At 33.8% G+C, this 16,137-nt stretch overlaps 1 protein-coding gene across 5 annotated transcripts; it reads right to left on the bottom strand.

Annotated features, from left to right (window-relative positions):
* Positions 1-357: 357 nt before the first annotated feature.
* Positions 358-14,765, bottom strand: LOC111799395 (serine/threonine-protein kinase STY8-like). 5 transcript variants are annotated; one of them, XR_002815843.1, is made up of 18 exons: positions 14,362-14,765; positions 12,166-12,280; positions 10,609-10,718; positions 10,355-10,474; positions 10,098-10,170; positions 8,937-9,047; positions 7,710-7,760; positions 7,309-7,448; positions 6,751-6,858; positions 5,702-5,775; positions 4,209-4,384; positions 3,199-3,315; positions 2,670-2,750; positions 2,416-2,466; positions 1,837-1,977; positions 1,659-1,748; positions 855-1,200; positions 358-765 (listed from the first exon to the last, which is right to left on the bottom strand). XR_002815843.1 is itself a non-coding variant. In XM_023682863.1 (17 exons), the coding sequence occupies exons 1-16, from the start codon at positions 14,544-14,546 to the stop codon at positions 1,701-1,703; spliced, it is 1,701 nt and encodes a 566-aa protein (XP_023538631.1). In that variant the 5' UTR covers positions 14,547-14,765; the 3' UTR covers positions 358-1,200; positions 1,659-1,700. The 5 variants fall into 5 exon arrangements, 4 of the variants coding, with proteins under 4 accessions (XP_023538631.1, XP_023538632.1, XP_023538630.1 ...); XM_023682863.1 differs by having other exon boundaries at positions 358-1,200; XM_023682864.1 differs by lacking the exons at positions 358-765; positions 855-1,200 and having other exon boundaries at positions 1,564-1,748; positions 3,199-3,291.
* Positions 14,766-16,137: the final 1,372 nt, after the last annotated feature.

Consider the following 16,137-nt stretch of genomic DNA (forward strand, 5'->3'; position numbering starts at 1 on the left):
GTAATAGAATGTTATATTTGATGGAACGGTTCATTAATTACTCTATACACCGATCACTTTTTGAAAAATGAGGTCTTTTGAGTCTATGGAAAGCTAAAAAAAAGGTATTGTTTTGCAGCTCTTTAGCTGTGATGAACTCTAATGAAATAGTTTCATTTGAATCCATAAATAACAAATCCTTCCAAATGAAGTTAGGATTAATGCATACCAAAATTGAAATGATCGGACCTCTCAACATCCATGGATTTTAGAAAAGGTAAAATGGAGGAAAGTCAGTCCCCATTGTTGCTTCAACCTACTTTTCTTACTTAAAACAACAAATGCTATCATTATTGTGCCCAGAAACTATACCTCAAATAAACATTCACGAAGCAAAGTTGGCTTCATATATCTTGGCCACCATTTCCATTTTAGTATGGCTGCTACAATAATCAAGTTTGATCGACTCAAATAGCTGAACTTGATTACAACTCTTCTTCTACCAATAATTCATAACAATTTAGAGTGAAAATTATCCAAATGGAAACTTTTAATAAGTCCTCGAAACTTCAAAAGAAAAGAGTCAGTATCTTGACAAAACCAACGTCTTGAGTTTACAGTGGAGAAGAGCAGACATGGGAATGCAGGTCAACGTCACTAAGAGAGTCATTCCATTTAGGGACGAGCACAAGTCGTCTCTAGAACTTTCAATAACAACATTAAACCCTGTAAAACTTAGAGCTCATCTTACTCTCTCTTCATCTCCCAAATTTCCCTTACCTTCGACTGTTAATTTTAATTACAAAGAGATAAATCAATAGAGATCGAGATTATCTTTCATTAATAATCAACAAGTACAGAAATCAGTAATTTACCACTGATAGAAGCTTACTCTTGATGAAGTGAAGCAATGATTGCCCATTCTTAGCAATCGAAACAATCAATAAAAGGATGATATCTTACACTTCAATTTGTATTAATTTCTGCCCTTTTTGAGTAAATTGAGTACCTGCAACTTCAGATAGTTTTTCTAAAACAAACCATTGATTCCTTTGTTAGCTAGCTCCACACTGCTTTTCCCTAGACCCCCTTTGCTTCATAGAAAAAGGTGGTGCCAGCCAATTTGGAAACTATCGATATCACTTTTCCCAGCTTTTACATTCAATAAAGACTTCTCCTTTACCACTAAACAACACTTTACCAAAATTCACGCATGATTTCCTAAAGCATAAACACAATTAAAGTTACTTGCAAGGAAAAAATACATCTTGAGAAAGAAATCAGAAAGAATCTGATCACCTACTAATAATTATATAAGATATTGCCAAATCTTCTATAATGTATGGCCTCTAAATAAGTGAGAAAAAGAAGCATTATGATGTGTTTAAGGAACAAAGCAAATATATACACCTATAGTTAAGAAAAAGAAATGTGTGTTGAACAACTTGGAAGGCTAACAACAGCTCATTTTACTATATTTGCTGAAATATCCCGATGGGTCAAGTAATTTTGTAATGAGAACATGCTACTTCTTTTCTTTTTTTTTAATTTTTAAATTTCACTTTGCATGCTTATGGTNGCTTCTTTTTTTTTTTTTTTCACATGTACAATATTTGTATGACTATATGAAGAACTGAAAAGGGGAAAACAAAATAAATATCCTCACGCAAGATACATACAGGATAAAGCCGAATTGATTTACTGCACCTTCTACAAGTACATCAGCTCCCATTAACCGCTGCATGATTTTCTTCATATTTTGTACACATCTAAGCCCACATGGGAGCAGAAAGTTAGAAGGGTTGCATATTATCCATGAGGCTGAAAAGACAAAGAGGAAGGTATAAATAAGCTTACCTGAACTTCTTCCAGGAGATTTTGAAGTTCAACTTTTATCACAGTAAATGGAGGCCGATTGACCGGATCTGCATCCCAGCATCTTTGCATCAAATCCAATACTTTAGGGTGCACATTTTCGGGAAGATCCGGGCGTAGTCCCTGAAAACAGATTGTAAAATCTAACCCTTGAATACTGCGTTCTGTCAGGTTGCTAAATGGGAAATAATGCAATGCTTTGGACTCCTCCATACCAAAAACTTGAGGAATTCTAAAGAAAAGTAAAAAACCAGCAACCGGAGAATTCTTCTAAATATATCCTCAATTCATCCTAATTATCTGGACTTTTGTATATATTTATCAGCAACCTTTTTCAATTGCCCTCATCTTTCCTTTCACAAACTTTAAATTGAATCTTCTGTTCAGTTTTCCCATTCGTGTATCATAAGCATGAGTTTTCTTATCAAACGGAAATTTATACAACAGCTACGTCAAGTTTCCTCATTTATCATTGATCAATAGGTGCTACATATGGGAAGGAAAAAATTGATCTTCTCATATATTTTTAGTAAAGCGCCAAAAATTAGGACATATACAAACCTGTCTTACTCCTAGGGCAGCTTGTAGCGGTGTCAATGAATCATAAGGAACCTGAGATGCCAAGAGATTGGGTCAAAAGGATAATCCCAAACGTTGAAGTAATTATTGTATAAATATTAAGCGATCAACAAAATAATAATAAAGATATCTAACCATCTTATACATAATATTGCTCGGTAATAACTGCCCTATTATATAACAGGAAAGTGAAAAAACAAAGAAAATTTAGCATTGTAGTCAGACTTGAGACGTACCTTTGCTGTAACTAGTTCCCACAGCACAATCGCAAAACTGAAAACATCTGCTTTCTGATCATACGGCAGATGATTTATTACCTTGAGGTAAAAATTATTCATCGCCAAAAGATTGAAGTCAAATGAAATGCTGTCAATACTATAAAATACAATTTCTAAATTCAGAAATTAAGTTGGCTTGGTAATTTGTAAATCTTAGTAGTGAAAGTTTTACTTCTGGTCTCATGTCTTAAAAAAAAAAGCATAAAAAATAAATAAAAATTGGAACTCCATGTATATTATTGAAAATAAAAAAATCAGTTTATCTATGTATACATAGAGCGAGAGAGAGAGGAAACACATATTTAAAGAAAATAGCTATTTCATAGGGCAACCTTGCACTGAACCAACAAATCAGTCCCAAGAGAAATTTTCAGGCATTTCCAGGAAATACAGGACGATCAAATGGTTTTAACTTCTAAGAGATGAAAGATCTATTAATATATATATATATATATATACACAGAATATCCACTGACAGATCTATCACCTCAGGCGCCATCCATCTATATGTTCCAGTTTCCGCTGTCATGACTCCTTGGCTCTGGAATCGCGCGACACCAAAATCTGCCACCTTTACAACCTTGAACACAACAAGAGGGCATGCCTATTACTCGTGAGAAGATTGAAATTTTATCAGTACAAGCTCATAAAAGCACATCAATAGGCGTATATAGACTTATATCCATGCCCTCTATTAATTCTCCATAAGTTAAATGAAAGCGAACAGAATCCTCAGATGAGGCTGACTAAGTCAACAGGAAGTAATTGTAAGGTATACTATTGCAGAAAATTTACAATAAAAAAACATGATGTAAAATTGTGAGCTACGTTAACAGTTTCCTAACTTCATCTCTTTAAATGTTGGCATTACTATTTTTTAACAAGAGAATATCCAAAAGCTAAACAACCCAAATCCTGCTACAACAAACAATGAACAAAATATTGCCGACTTTGAAGTAATAATGAGTGTGTGCAATCGGTTCAGAAGTTACAGAAATGATCAAACAGCCAAAGGATCCTAGCAATGTTAACCAATAATACAAAATGCCATAATGTTATGTACCTAATAGGTACAAAACGCCAATTCAAGAAAAACAACAGACTAGTTCAAAGTAGCAGTTATACATGAAGACACCATATATATTTCGTAGAGGATAACATGACACCACTTAATATATTGACCTTTACAGGCAGCTTGGGGCAACAGTGACTGTTAATTATGATGGTAGAGTGAATTACTTAGAGCTTAGAGCTATATCTCGTTTGTATAGCCGTTTCAGTTTGGTTACCCTGGTTTTTTACCCATTATCCAAGGGAGGGAATGACTTCTTTCAAACTCCAAAAAACTTGGAAATATATTTCATTTTAATTTTATTTTCCAACACCTAATACAAATAAAACCCGTTTGACATTAAAATAATCATTTAAGATGCCTACACTACTACAATTCAGAAGCTAACAAAGCAAATTGCAGTAAGAATAAGGTTCTAGTCTTACATGTTCAGTGTTCATTAGCAGATTTGCTGTCTTCAAATCTCTATGAATAATGTTATTTAAATGTAAGTATGCCATTCCTTCACAAACATCAATAGCAAACTTCAGCAGTTGCGACAGCTGTAACACGCAATGATTCTTGTGCAAGTACTCATAAAGACTCCCTCCAGGCATATACTCTGCAAGAAACAACGAATTAAGATTTATATTCCACAATACAAATAGAACACAAATACAATAAAACAGAAGAAAGAGAATTTAAGATCACACCAGTTGGAAAGACATTTCAAGGGTATAGTAAACATACAGTTGGAGAGACAGAAGTTGCAATAAAATTTCCCTACTCTCTTATTGTTGCAACAGTCATCCCTACTAAAAAATCACACCAAAGTTGTGATCCCTACATCAAAAACTACTTTCATGTTAAACTGATTTTATGGTCTTCCATCAAATTAGTTGATATCAAAATACTCTTGATCTCCAATGGAAACTGAGACAGCTTCATCAATATTTTAATTTTAGATTCATGCTCCCAGCCTCCCAGGGTACCAATTAGATAGACAAGACATACTTATTTGTATTGAAATGGTAGAAAGATCAAAATGGGGAAGAAATTAGAGCCCTCACCTCAAACTCTATAACTACCTATCTACCCCACCTCAAACTCTTCATTTCTTCCCTGTGGTCTTCCAAGACATGTTATTCCCAGGCTTTTGTTTATCTTAAGACAGTGAAAGTTTTTTTTAACACCTTTTCAAAGAGAAAAAAAAAAAATCATCAAACCAATTCTTTTCTTCCCCCCCCCCCCCNATAATGAGTCCTTCGCTTCCTTGTGCTGTCTAATAAACATCACGAAGTATTGCATGACGAAGACACCAAGAAGTCTTGTCTATTTGCCAAAACTATTGTTAGGTCAATTTCAGACGGCCAACTTACTCTCTAAGGAAAGTGACTATTCCTGGTAACAAAGTTGCCGTCAATCAAAACCTTGCACTAGAACGTGAAGTTAGGAGAGCTTCAATAGACCAACTAACTTCTGATTGCTGCAGAACAGCACCTTTTTGCATGCAACTCTATCCGGTAGCAGGCGAACAATTATCAAGATAGATATGTAAACTACAGAAAAAGATCCTACAAGAGTGCTGTCTAATACCATCACGAAGTATTGCATGACGAAGACACTAAGTAGTCTTATCTATTCACCAAAACTATTGTTAGGTCAATTTCAGACGCCAACTTACTCTCTAAGGACGGTGACTATTTCTGGTAACAATGAGGCCCTCAATCAAAACCTTGCGTTAGAACCTGAAGTTAGGAGAGCTTCACTAGACCAACTAACTTCTGATTGTTGCAGAACAGCACTTTTTTGCATGCAACTCTGGTCGGTAGCAGGCGAACATTTATCAAGATAGATATGTAAACTAAGCAAAGATTGATGATGGAAAAAGAAGAAACAAGAAAATAAAGAAGGAACACTAGAGCAGAGATTTCTATACCTGTTACTATACACAAATGTGGAGAGTTTGTAGATGCACCTATAAAACGAACTACATTTTTATGCTGGACCTTCCTGCATATCAGATTAATTAAGATCCCTTCACAAAGGATGTATGGCGGTAGATACACCTATAACAAATTGATTAAAAACATAACTCCGGAAATTATCCCTCAATAATGTTGAGATAAAAGGAAACCATTATCAATGGGTAGGGGAAATGTGAATTGGAACATCAAAACAGTTCCAGGAATATGAAGATTTTTTAATCCGTAGCACCTAACCAATATTACTATCTGCTAAAAGATTATTTCAATACGAATGTATTTAATTCTATTACCATCACTGAATGCCAAGAATTTCATGAACATCATATTTTGTAATTCCACTTTCAGGAGTGCAAGTTTATTTCTGATTAATTAATTGAACAGTCATAAATTTTAGGAAGTCTCTTTCCAAAGCCACCTATATGTAAAATAATCTAAACCTGATCACCTCTAAAAACAAAATAAAGAAAGATATCTCATAGGTTCATCACCATTTAGTCCATATACTTTGGATCATTCCATTTTAGTACTTTCAAGCGTCCAATGTTAAACCATATACTTTTAATATATCTTAAAATGATTCCACATGGTTAGTTTGAAGTTAATTTTTATCGAAATTAGCTATATAATAATAATTTCATTAAAAAAAACACGATGTGAATATGATTCAAAATTTTATAGGAGAAAGGCTAATAGTCTGTTTTTGGGGGAAAAGTTCACATAAACCAACGATAGGGACTATTTTTAAGGTTCATGAAATAATAGGGAAAGTAAATTTGGACAATTGAAAGTACAAAAACCAAAATAGAACAAGCCCTAAATTATATGGACCAAAATGATATTTTAACCTATTTCATAATATCTATCATAATGGGTGAAAAATGTGCATCTCCCAATGTGTACACTTTCAACATTTTTCATCTTTATGTCTGCATTCCCTAAGTTCATAAACTCAGATTTGATAGTTTTCCAAAAAAATATTATTATCACACATCAAAATTACCTGAGAATTGCCACTTCTTGATTGAATTCATCCTCTAAATCAGCATTTAGATCTTCTGATCTTAATATCTTGACAGCTACATCTTGACCAAGATATAGTCCATGATACCTGTAGACGAGTAAAGCAAAATGAGTCACATAAAAAGGCTGTCAGAAATCAAAGAAAAAATAAATAGCAAACATCTAATTTTATCATATGAAATTTGAATGAATGGCAACGATGACTGCTTAATTTATATTATTATTATTATTTATATCAAGAGTGTTTGAGCCAGGTTGGAACAAATACTAGAGAGGTGGTCACAATAGCTTGAACTCACTCCCTCTAAGTCCTAGCTTGGACTCGTTCGCTCCAAACCCTTATTGACCATTAATGGTTGATGGTCACTTAACTTTATTGCTCAATTTGAAAATAATACGAGTCTTCAACTTCCATGTCACATATCACCACAATATACCCAGATGTAATTAATTCAGATGCAATTTTTGTAAGCTCCTAATAACGGAACCATGGTTCTAGACATAGTCAAATGAAAGTGTGTTTTTTGTTCAAACTTACAAATCACCACAAGATCCAGTTGCAATTTTTTCTCCAATCTTCAGCAACCGTCTATCTATTTCCCAATCTGCTGATTTTGTCTGGGCGTCTAATGCTTTCTTGACTGCTGAATGAGAGTGTGAAGAACCAGACCACGACCCCTGCATTCCAAAGTTGTGCATTATTTCCTTATATTCTCTCTTCGGGAAGGGAAAAAGAGTGGAAATGAGGTTCAGGCAATAAAAAACAAATCACTAAAATTTTCATATGACAAAAAGACAAAAATAATAATTAGTTAAAGTATTATAACTTATTGATGCGGGCATTTGCTGCAAAAATATCTAGGGACTATTACTCATTCAGCAATAACCATTTCACTTAATATCTCTTATAAGGAATCATTTCCAAAAGACATAGTTTACCTCATATCTAGCAACTGCTTTTTCCATAGCTTCGTACAAGCCATCAGTTTCCTGGTCACAAGATTGCAAAGTCAGCAACATTTGGACTCAGCACAGATCCTGTCATAAAGGATACATAATACCAGTCCTCCTTAAAATATTAGAAGGTGGCAGTCCTGGGATAAACCATAATTTTTTAAGCAACCCGTCTGATACAATTTTCCATTTAAATTCTTAGATACAAATGCAAAATGTGAAGAATCTTTGTTAAACATCATATCCAATAATATCATACATGTTTTCATCTCTCTTTATTAATATCCGCCAGTGTCCAGATCAGCTTGCACATACCTCAATATATTAAGATGTCAAGATTCAACTGATGTGTACCTCAGCTATTCTTAGTAGTCAACCGTCCAACCCAACTACATTTGATTGCCAAAGCACCTCATAGACACTAAAGTTGATAAGACCACCATAACTTAACCTATTCTCTTTGACCTTTTTATTATTTACATTTTTACCCTAATTGACCACTAGGCCAATCCATAAAAATATTTAAAACAGACATGTTAAAAAACCGCCTAGTTGAATGGACAAATTTATTAGTTTGGATCCTAGCATAGAAATATCATTTATTTTGATTAATCTAAATTCATGTCATTTTCTTTTTCTTTTGTTTAGTTGTTGAGAGAAAAAAAGTTCTTTTAATTTCTTTCCTTTTTTTATAATTCCCTAATAGGGTAATCTTTTTTTCCACTAATACTCTTACTCCTTGATGGTAGATACCTTCCTTATGTTTAGATTATTCGTCTATTTATGTTCCCTAAGTGAATCTTTAGCCATGTTTATTTTGCCGTGACCTAAGTTTAAAAAAATATATAATAAAACTATGGTCAATGATGATCCTAGGTGGCTGTTGCAAACATGCAACTTATAAGGCCGATGTCAGTTCTCAGAGTAAATCTACAGTTCTTCAACCAAGAATTTTTTTTCTTTTTCTGGAGGCCAGAGAGAGACATGAGGAAGGTAGGACCAAGAAATAATGAGGGAAATAGGGAAAAATTTCAACAAAATAGCAAAGATATACCAGAGTTTACCATCATTCCATATGATAATTGCATATCATGCAAATTTTGGATATGATAAGTATAAGAGAATAAAACCACAAAATTCGACAAGATAAGATAGAAAATGTACAGTACAGAGGCCTAAACTATACATTGAACATATATCACAATACTGTACCTCAGCAGGCCATCCATCCACCACAAATACATCCAAGGAGTAACCATCAGATGTTGAAAACACATGTGCTTCTCGAATGTTAAGTCCTATATCAGAAAGCAAAGCAGACAGCTAGAAAAAAAATTGAAAACTTGTTAGGAAAAACCAGAGTGAATGCTACCACATTGACATTTTCATAATGTTGATCTACAGAAAAATGACAAGGAGAGAAGTCGAAATTATTCTCAACACCTAGTATGAGCATTAAACGCCCCATAATTGTTCATTTACTGTCCATCTCAGATACAAGCTTCTAGCATTTTTAGCCCTCAATTTGCGTACCCTTGGGTTTGAAGATAGATATATTCCATGCGTTAAATTACATGCATTAATTGATGACCTCTCTGATAGTCAGAAGAACTTTGTGCTTGTGGTTCAATGTTGTCAAGGCCTTTTTTAGGGTTTTTAGTTATTCAGGAATAGAAGTCTTTCGGCAAGATTGGAAGGGTACCATGAAATTTGGGTCAACATATCTTTTCATTACTTCTTTACCGAGTACAAGCTTTTTATAATTACGTCCCTCCATCTATATACATTGGAAAGGTATTCCTCTTCTTACATTATATAGCCTTTGTTAGAAACAAGTAATCATATAGTCCTAAGTTGCACCTAAGGGTTCCCTCAAGTATATTTCATTCTTTCAATACAAAAGGTTTCTTGATGAAATAAAAATTCTCCCACCTGCCAAAAACATCTTGTGGACTCTAGTCGTTCAAAAGAGAGTGACAAACACGTAGATAATGTAGCCACTAAAATTGATTCTTTTTAAGAAAAACTATCGAAAAGTTTCCACCCTTGCTAAAAGTTCTGTAGTTCCTTTCGATCCATCTACCAAAGACTGTACCAGAAAGCTAGTAAGAAATAATAAGCACCTATTACAAAACTAAGTGGACGGATAGGAACTAAAAAAGAAAGATTGATAAATTCTATAACTCCCATAAATGTGGAATTCCAACCTTGATATATGTCAGTTCATTTAGTACAGGAGCATTAAGAACAAGCCACCAAAGAGCATGCCTGGCTAATAAGGTTTGGCTTCTTAAAAGATTCATATACGAGACAATAATAAAAATAAAAAAATAAAAAAAAAATAAAAAAAAGATAATACACAGTCCAGCTTACCTGGCTAAGAAGCTTAGGCTTGTCAACAGTTGAAAATATCACTTCATGTACCGGTACGTGTGAAATACCCTGCCTGCATTGTGCTTTTATCAAACATCTTAATTTCTTTTTACAGAGATGGCCAGAAATAATTATACGTAAAAAATGAACCCTAAGGAGAACTACAAGAATTTTCAGCATGATGAATCCACAGAAATACCAAATACGAACAGGCTTATGATAAATCATAAATTTCATTTTCTTCAATTAAATTGTACCTTTTAGAAAAACTTTCCATATGATATCTCCCATCCATGGCCTTTGAGTTCTTTCTAACATCCAGTTTTAAGTCCTCAAGCTTGGAACAAGGCTCAAAGTCAAGTATATTGCCCCTTATTCTGAAAATCAATGATTAAGAAACCAATTGACATAAATTATTTGTTGAAAGGAAACAAGGTGATTGGAGAGAGGGCAGAAGGGAGGGGAGAGGCAGTTGGCCTGTTGATGAAAATGCAATAAGCCCAAGAATCACCTCTTGTGTGACACTGGAAAACTTTTATCAGCTGCCTCATTAGATGAACCACTTAGAAGAATACTATCAAGTTCTTCATCGTCATTGCCATCTGTTTTAGTACATATGTGCTACAAAACAAAAAGAAAAATGTAGAGCAATAAAACCTCCAACCGCTAAAACAAAGCTGAAACAAACATGTGAACCTTTGGGGAAATGAAACAAAGTGATTGGAGTGAGGGCAGAGTTGCACGGGTATAAGAGAGATTAATACAGAGTATATCGATACGAGAGAACAAACATGTGAACCTTTGGGGAAATGAAACAAAGTGATTGGAGTGAGGGCAGAGTTGCACGGGTATAAGAGAGATTAATACAGAGTATATCGATACGAGAGAACAAACATGTGAACCTTTGGGGAAATGAAACAAAGTGATTGGAGTGAGGGCAGAGTTGCACGGGTATAAGAGAGATTAATACAGAGTATATCGATACGAGAGAACAAACATGTGAACCTTTGGGGAAATGAAACAAAGTGATTGGAGTGAGGGCAGAGTTGCACGGGTATAAGAGAGATTAATACAGAGTATATCGATACGAGAGATTGTTACAGAGTTACAAGGGTACAAAGAATCATTACGAAAAAAGGACAATAATTTCATACCTAAATGCAACGGGACAAGAGAAGAATCAAAATACAAAGATTTTATATCGACATTTCAGACCACCAACAAGTAAATATCCTCCTATCGTCTATATCCACATAATCGGTTTTCAGAAAATCTCTCATTTCTCTTGAACCAAATGACTGAACATAATGCAAAGTTTTCAGAATCCCAAAACAACTATTTCCTTATGATTGTCCTCAAAAGTCAAAATTATCATTAGATCTATTTTGGCATGTGGACTACCAGAAAATAAATAAATAAACAAATAAATATATAATAAAAGGAAAAAAATTACAGTACTTTTATATCTTACAAAATATGAATGACCAATGCAGCCACTAACTTATAGAACAGCTTATATCAATCAATATTCAGGAAAGAACATAAATCGTAGTCAAATTATATAACGTATTATCTTAATTCTTTTGTACAACCATCTGACTTTCTTCTGTGCAACCATATTGCTGAAAATCCAGACAACCACATTCTAGATTCATTTTGTATTGGATATTCGAGAAGATGCAGGGGCTGGGGAGGATTATATTTAACAAGCAGAATAGCATTCCTACCCTCCAGGTGCCACCGATGGCAATTTGATGCAGTCCGTCGCAATGTGCCATCCTCAGTTTTTTTTTCTCTGATATTAGGAAGTTCGACCTTCAGCAGTTGTGGTTATGACCCCATACACAGTAATTCCAACTTGTCCCTCTCTAACTAGTCATCAATAGGAAACTGATAATATCTCTCTCTTTCTGCAAGCATTTTTCTAATTTTTGCCTCAGGTTATATGTTTTCACCATATGTTTGGGATAATCACACTCTATGCACAAAACTATAAGAACGTTTAGAGCCAAGCAACAATACCCATTAGTTTCCTCTACAAATTTAACAGATAGAATTGAAAAAATACCTCGAGAAAGCGAATGTGGTAAACAGGGCACTTCTCTGGATCCTTTGCTAGAGAAAGAAGATTTTGATGTAACACAACATCTTCCACCTTTTCCATGTTAACATCAAGTCCATAACTGACACAGAATAATTATCAAAAACGAAGTTAATAATTTAAGAAGAATGGAGTAGACCCTCCCTACCCAAAAATACCATATAGCGATGTGATTTTTATAGGTTTTACTCCTATACTTGCCTGCCATTCAGAATTCCATCTTCTATTTTCCAATGAGAAAACATAATCAAAAAGATCATAAAGTAGGGGATGAAGATAAGCCATAAGCGCCAAGCCCAAGCCATTGGATTATTATTTGAAAAAAAAACTGAAGTAGTTTTTTATAACATTAGTAAATTTCTTATCCAAAAAAGTCTGAGGTGACACAATACAAGTTTAAAAATTCTATAGTACTTCAAGTCTTGATCCTTATGTTCAAAAGATCTGCCTTTCTTTTCCACTCACAAGTACTACCAAAGAGCTCCGCAAGCATAAGAGATGTGATAGCAAAAAAATTTAATCATCAAAATAAAATTTAAAGCGCTTTAATCTGTTCCCTGTGTCTCCAAACAAACTACTAAATACTTTCAGTCCTCATCTAAATTTCAGTAACTTCATCAGAAATACATCATTTTCTAAAGTCAGAAGATGCACTGATGAACTCGGAACATATTAGTTATGTAGGGAAGAAAATGTTGAAATGTGAAAGACTTTTTTAATGGAACAACTAAGGCAATAACTACAGTGATGACAAGTAAAAATGCTTCCCAAACTCTGAATGAAATCAGAGAAGTACTTTTATTAAAATGAAATCATATAATAGAATTGAAACGTTGTGAAAGAATAAAAAATGCAAGTGCAATATATGACCCTTAGCTAGCATGATGAATAGAGACTTTATCTTATTAAAGGTCCAGTCAACAAATAGGATGATCAAGTTGAGGGCAACCTCGTCTTCCCCTAACGTTCTTTCAAAGCCAAAGCAAAAGTTCAGTGAACCTCACAAAGATCACTTACGGTTACTCCTTGCTCTTAAAGTGAGTTTTCTTATAACCTTAAAAGCTAAGTAGCTAGTGGCTGTTCGTCTATCTAAGTGGTAGGATGAGCCTGAACTTTTTGTTTTTAAGAAGTGACACCATTTAGGATCAAATTTCTCACCTCGGCCATTGAATAGCTAGGAAAGAAGAACAATATCTCACCATTTATGGAAACAACGTTAGAGGGCTCTTTAGAATATTATGTATCAGGACCATGACTGACAACAACACTTAAAAAAGATTCATTGGTAAGAATAAACTGAACATTTTACATGTTGCTATGAACACTAGTTCTAAATTCTAATGTCTAAAGTACAAGTCAATTATAAGCATCTCAAATAATTATGTGCCTCCAGCTCCAAGGAGCATTCATGTAAAACAACTAACCTTTCTCTTGACTTGAATATAAATGGTTATTTTCGTAATCAATATAATTGTATTCTACAGCATATCAACCTTGAATCAAATTACACATGAACTCTCGCCTTCATCCATATCATGACTACGCCATTGTTCCTTCATTGTTTGTAATATTTAAGCACTAAGATGTTAAGCTGGGAAGTTCAACCTTACTACAAACAAGTAAAAATGCAATCCAAATTTAATATATATCGTCTAGTAATAATTATTTAAAAAACCAATGAAGTCTCAATTAACCATTCAATTTCTGAACACGCTTTTAAAATATGACCTAAATTTTAAAAACTAAAACAAGCAATTAAAAAGAATCCGTTCTTTGTTATCAAAAACAGAAAATTCAAAAAAGAAATCGTCATCTCACGAACCCTCCCAGCATCAGAATACAGCATATCAATTAGCAGAGGTGGTAGGATTATGACAGACATGTGATAGAAAGGAAAAATCCCCCCACCAAAATCAGGAATCACTAATCAGCTTCCTAATTCAGTTAGACAAACTACATCCACTACAAATTCCTAGGAAAAAATCGAAAAGCAACTAAAGCAAAGGATGCAAAAAGCACTTACACTAACACTCACACCATTAAAGCAACTCAAAATCAAACACAAAAAGAGAGTGAAAACACATAGAAAACAGAAAATAAAACAAAGCTAGAAACAAAAAGTCAAAAATCCAAATCAGAGTTAAAAATATCGAATGAAACTACCTTGGAGGCAAGCGATTGAAGTGTGCATCCAAGTTCTCACGAAACAGTGGATTAGAAGCGGCCTCCTCATGTCCACTCTCAACCAACCGAGTATAAACATCGTTCCGAATATCGTGGACACCACAGAAGGCACCAAAGCTTCGAGGCGGCGAAGAACTCTCTCCAACACCTTCAACGAAATCCATATCCACCAAGGAATCAACAGAGACGAGGAAAAGCCATTAGGAAAGATAGCGAGATAGGGAAAAATTGGAGGAGAAAGGCAGAGAAGAAGATTAGGATATTTATTGCTCAGTAGAGAGGATCTTTGACTGCTGAAGAATCTTGAGGAAGAAGATGGACTGGTTTGGTAATTTGAAGTGAAGATGGAGGGCAATTTCGTCATAAAGATTTTGAAATTTGAGGCCAAATAAATAAGCGAATTTCGAAGGTTGTTTTAATAGTTTCTATTTATACTCCGGAAGTTGGTGCAGAATGGAAATGGATACTGGATAGTCTGTATAAGGCTGACGTGTCAAAAACGAAGAATGTTCTGTTTAATTGACGAAAATACCCTTCCGTTTTGCTTTTAATTACGAGATGATAATTAAAGTCCCCACGCGGTTCTGTAATCTCAACCAGTTGGCTGCAGGTCATGCTGTCTAATTAACAGCTGTAAAATCTGAGATCCTCATCAATTTTTACCAATAACTTTTTTAAACTATATTCTTTTAATTGTTATTTTTTAAATTTTAATTATATATTTTAAAACTAATATTCCATATATTATAAAAATATTTTTCAACTTTTTAAAAATATTTATAGGTATTTTTAAGTTTTTAAGACCGGAATTAACTCTTTGAATATTTATAAACATTATTTAAAACCAACCAGTAAAAATCTGGTCTATAATGTATCCTTAATTGTGTGTGCCTTTCAAGGATGACCTGTACTCCAAATTGAAGTACCTATCGAGGATTATTGGGAGTGAGTCCCACATTTGCTAATTTAGGGAATGATCATCGGTTTATAAATGAGGGATACTATCTCCATTGGGATGAGACCTTTTAGAATACTCAAAGCAAAGTCATGAGAGCTTATACTCAAAGTGGACAATATCATACCATTGTGGAGAATAGTGATTCCTAACAGTACCCATAGCCAATAGGATTCAAATTTATAAATTAGTCGTGATTCCTAAAATATGATTGATTGAACGTCATGTATATCCATGGGCTCGAAGTATGCGAATATGTTATGTCATCTGCGTGTATAAAAGCAACGTGCACAAATTCCGACATTAAAGTCACTTACTAATTATTTTTAATTAATAAGACAGCAAAGTTACCATAACTTCTGCATTTATATTATTTAATGTTTTTAAAACATATATTTTTAATAATTATTATTATGAGAACATTTATTAAGTCGGGTTGTAATAGATCATATAAATAAATATGTGAAAGAATTAATTTCATTATCTTTGCCTCCTCACAAATATCAAGATATTTTCTCTCCTCAACCCTATCCTCACAAAATCAAATACCATAAATAAAATATTATTTTAGTCACCATCTAACTTAATCATATTAGTTTGTCCAATTATGCCCTTAAATTGTGAAAAAAATGTAATATTATTTTATTTTATTTTTTTCAATTTGAAAGTACAACAATAAATAAATAAATAAAGGTTGACTCTTGCTTATTACGATATTTCTACTCCAAAAGAGTTTTAAAAGCAATTACACTTTTCTCATAATTATTTTTTTAAATAAATAGAAAATTTTAAATATACAT

This window comes from Cucurbita pepo, chromosome LG01 (assembly GCF_002806865.2).
Source record: "Cucurbita pepo subsp. pepo cultivar mu-cu-16 chromosome LG01, ASM280686v2, whole genome shotgun sequence".
NCBI lineage: Eukaryota > Viridiplantae > Streptophyta > Magnoliopsida > Cucurbitales > Cucurbitaceae > Cucurbita > Cucurbita pepo.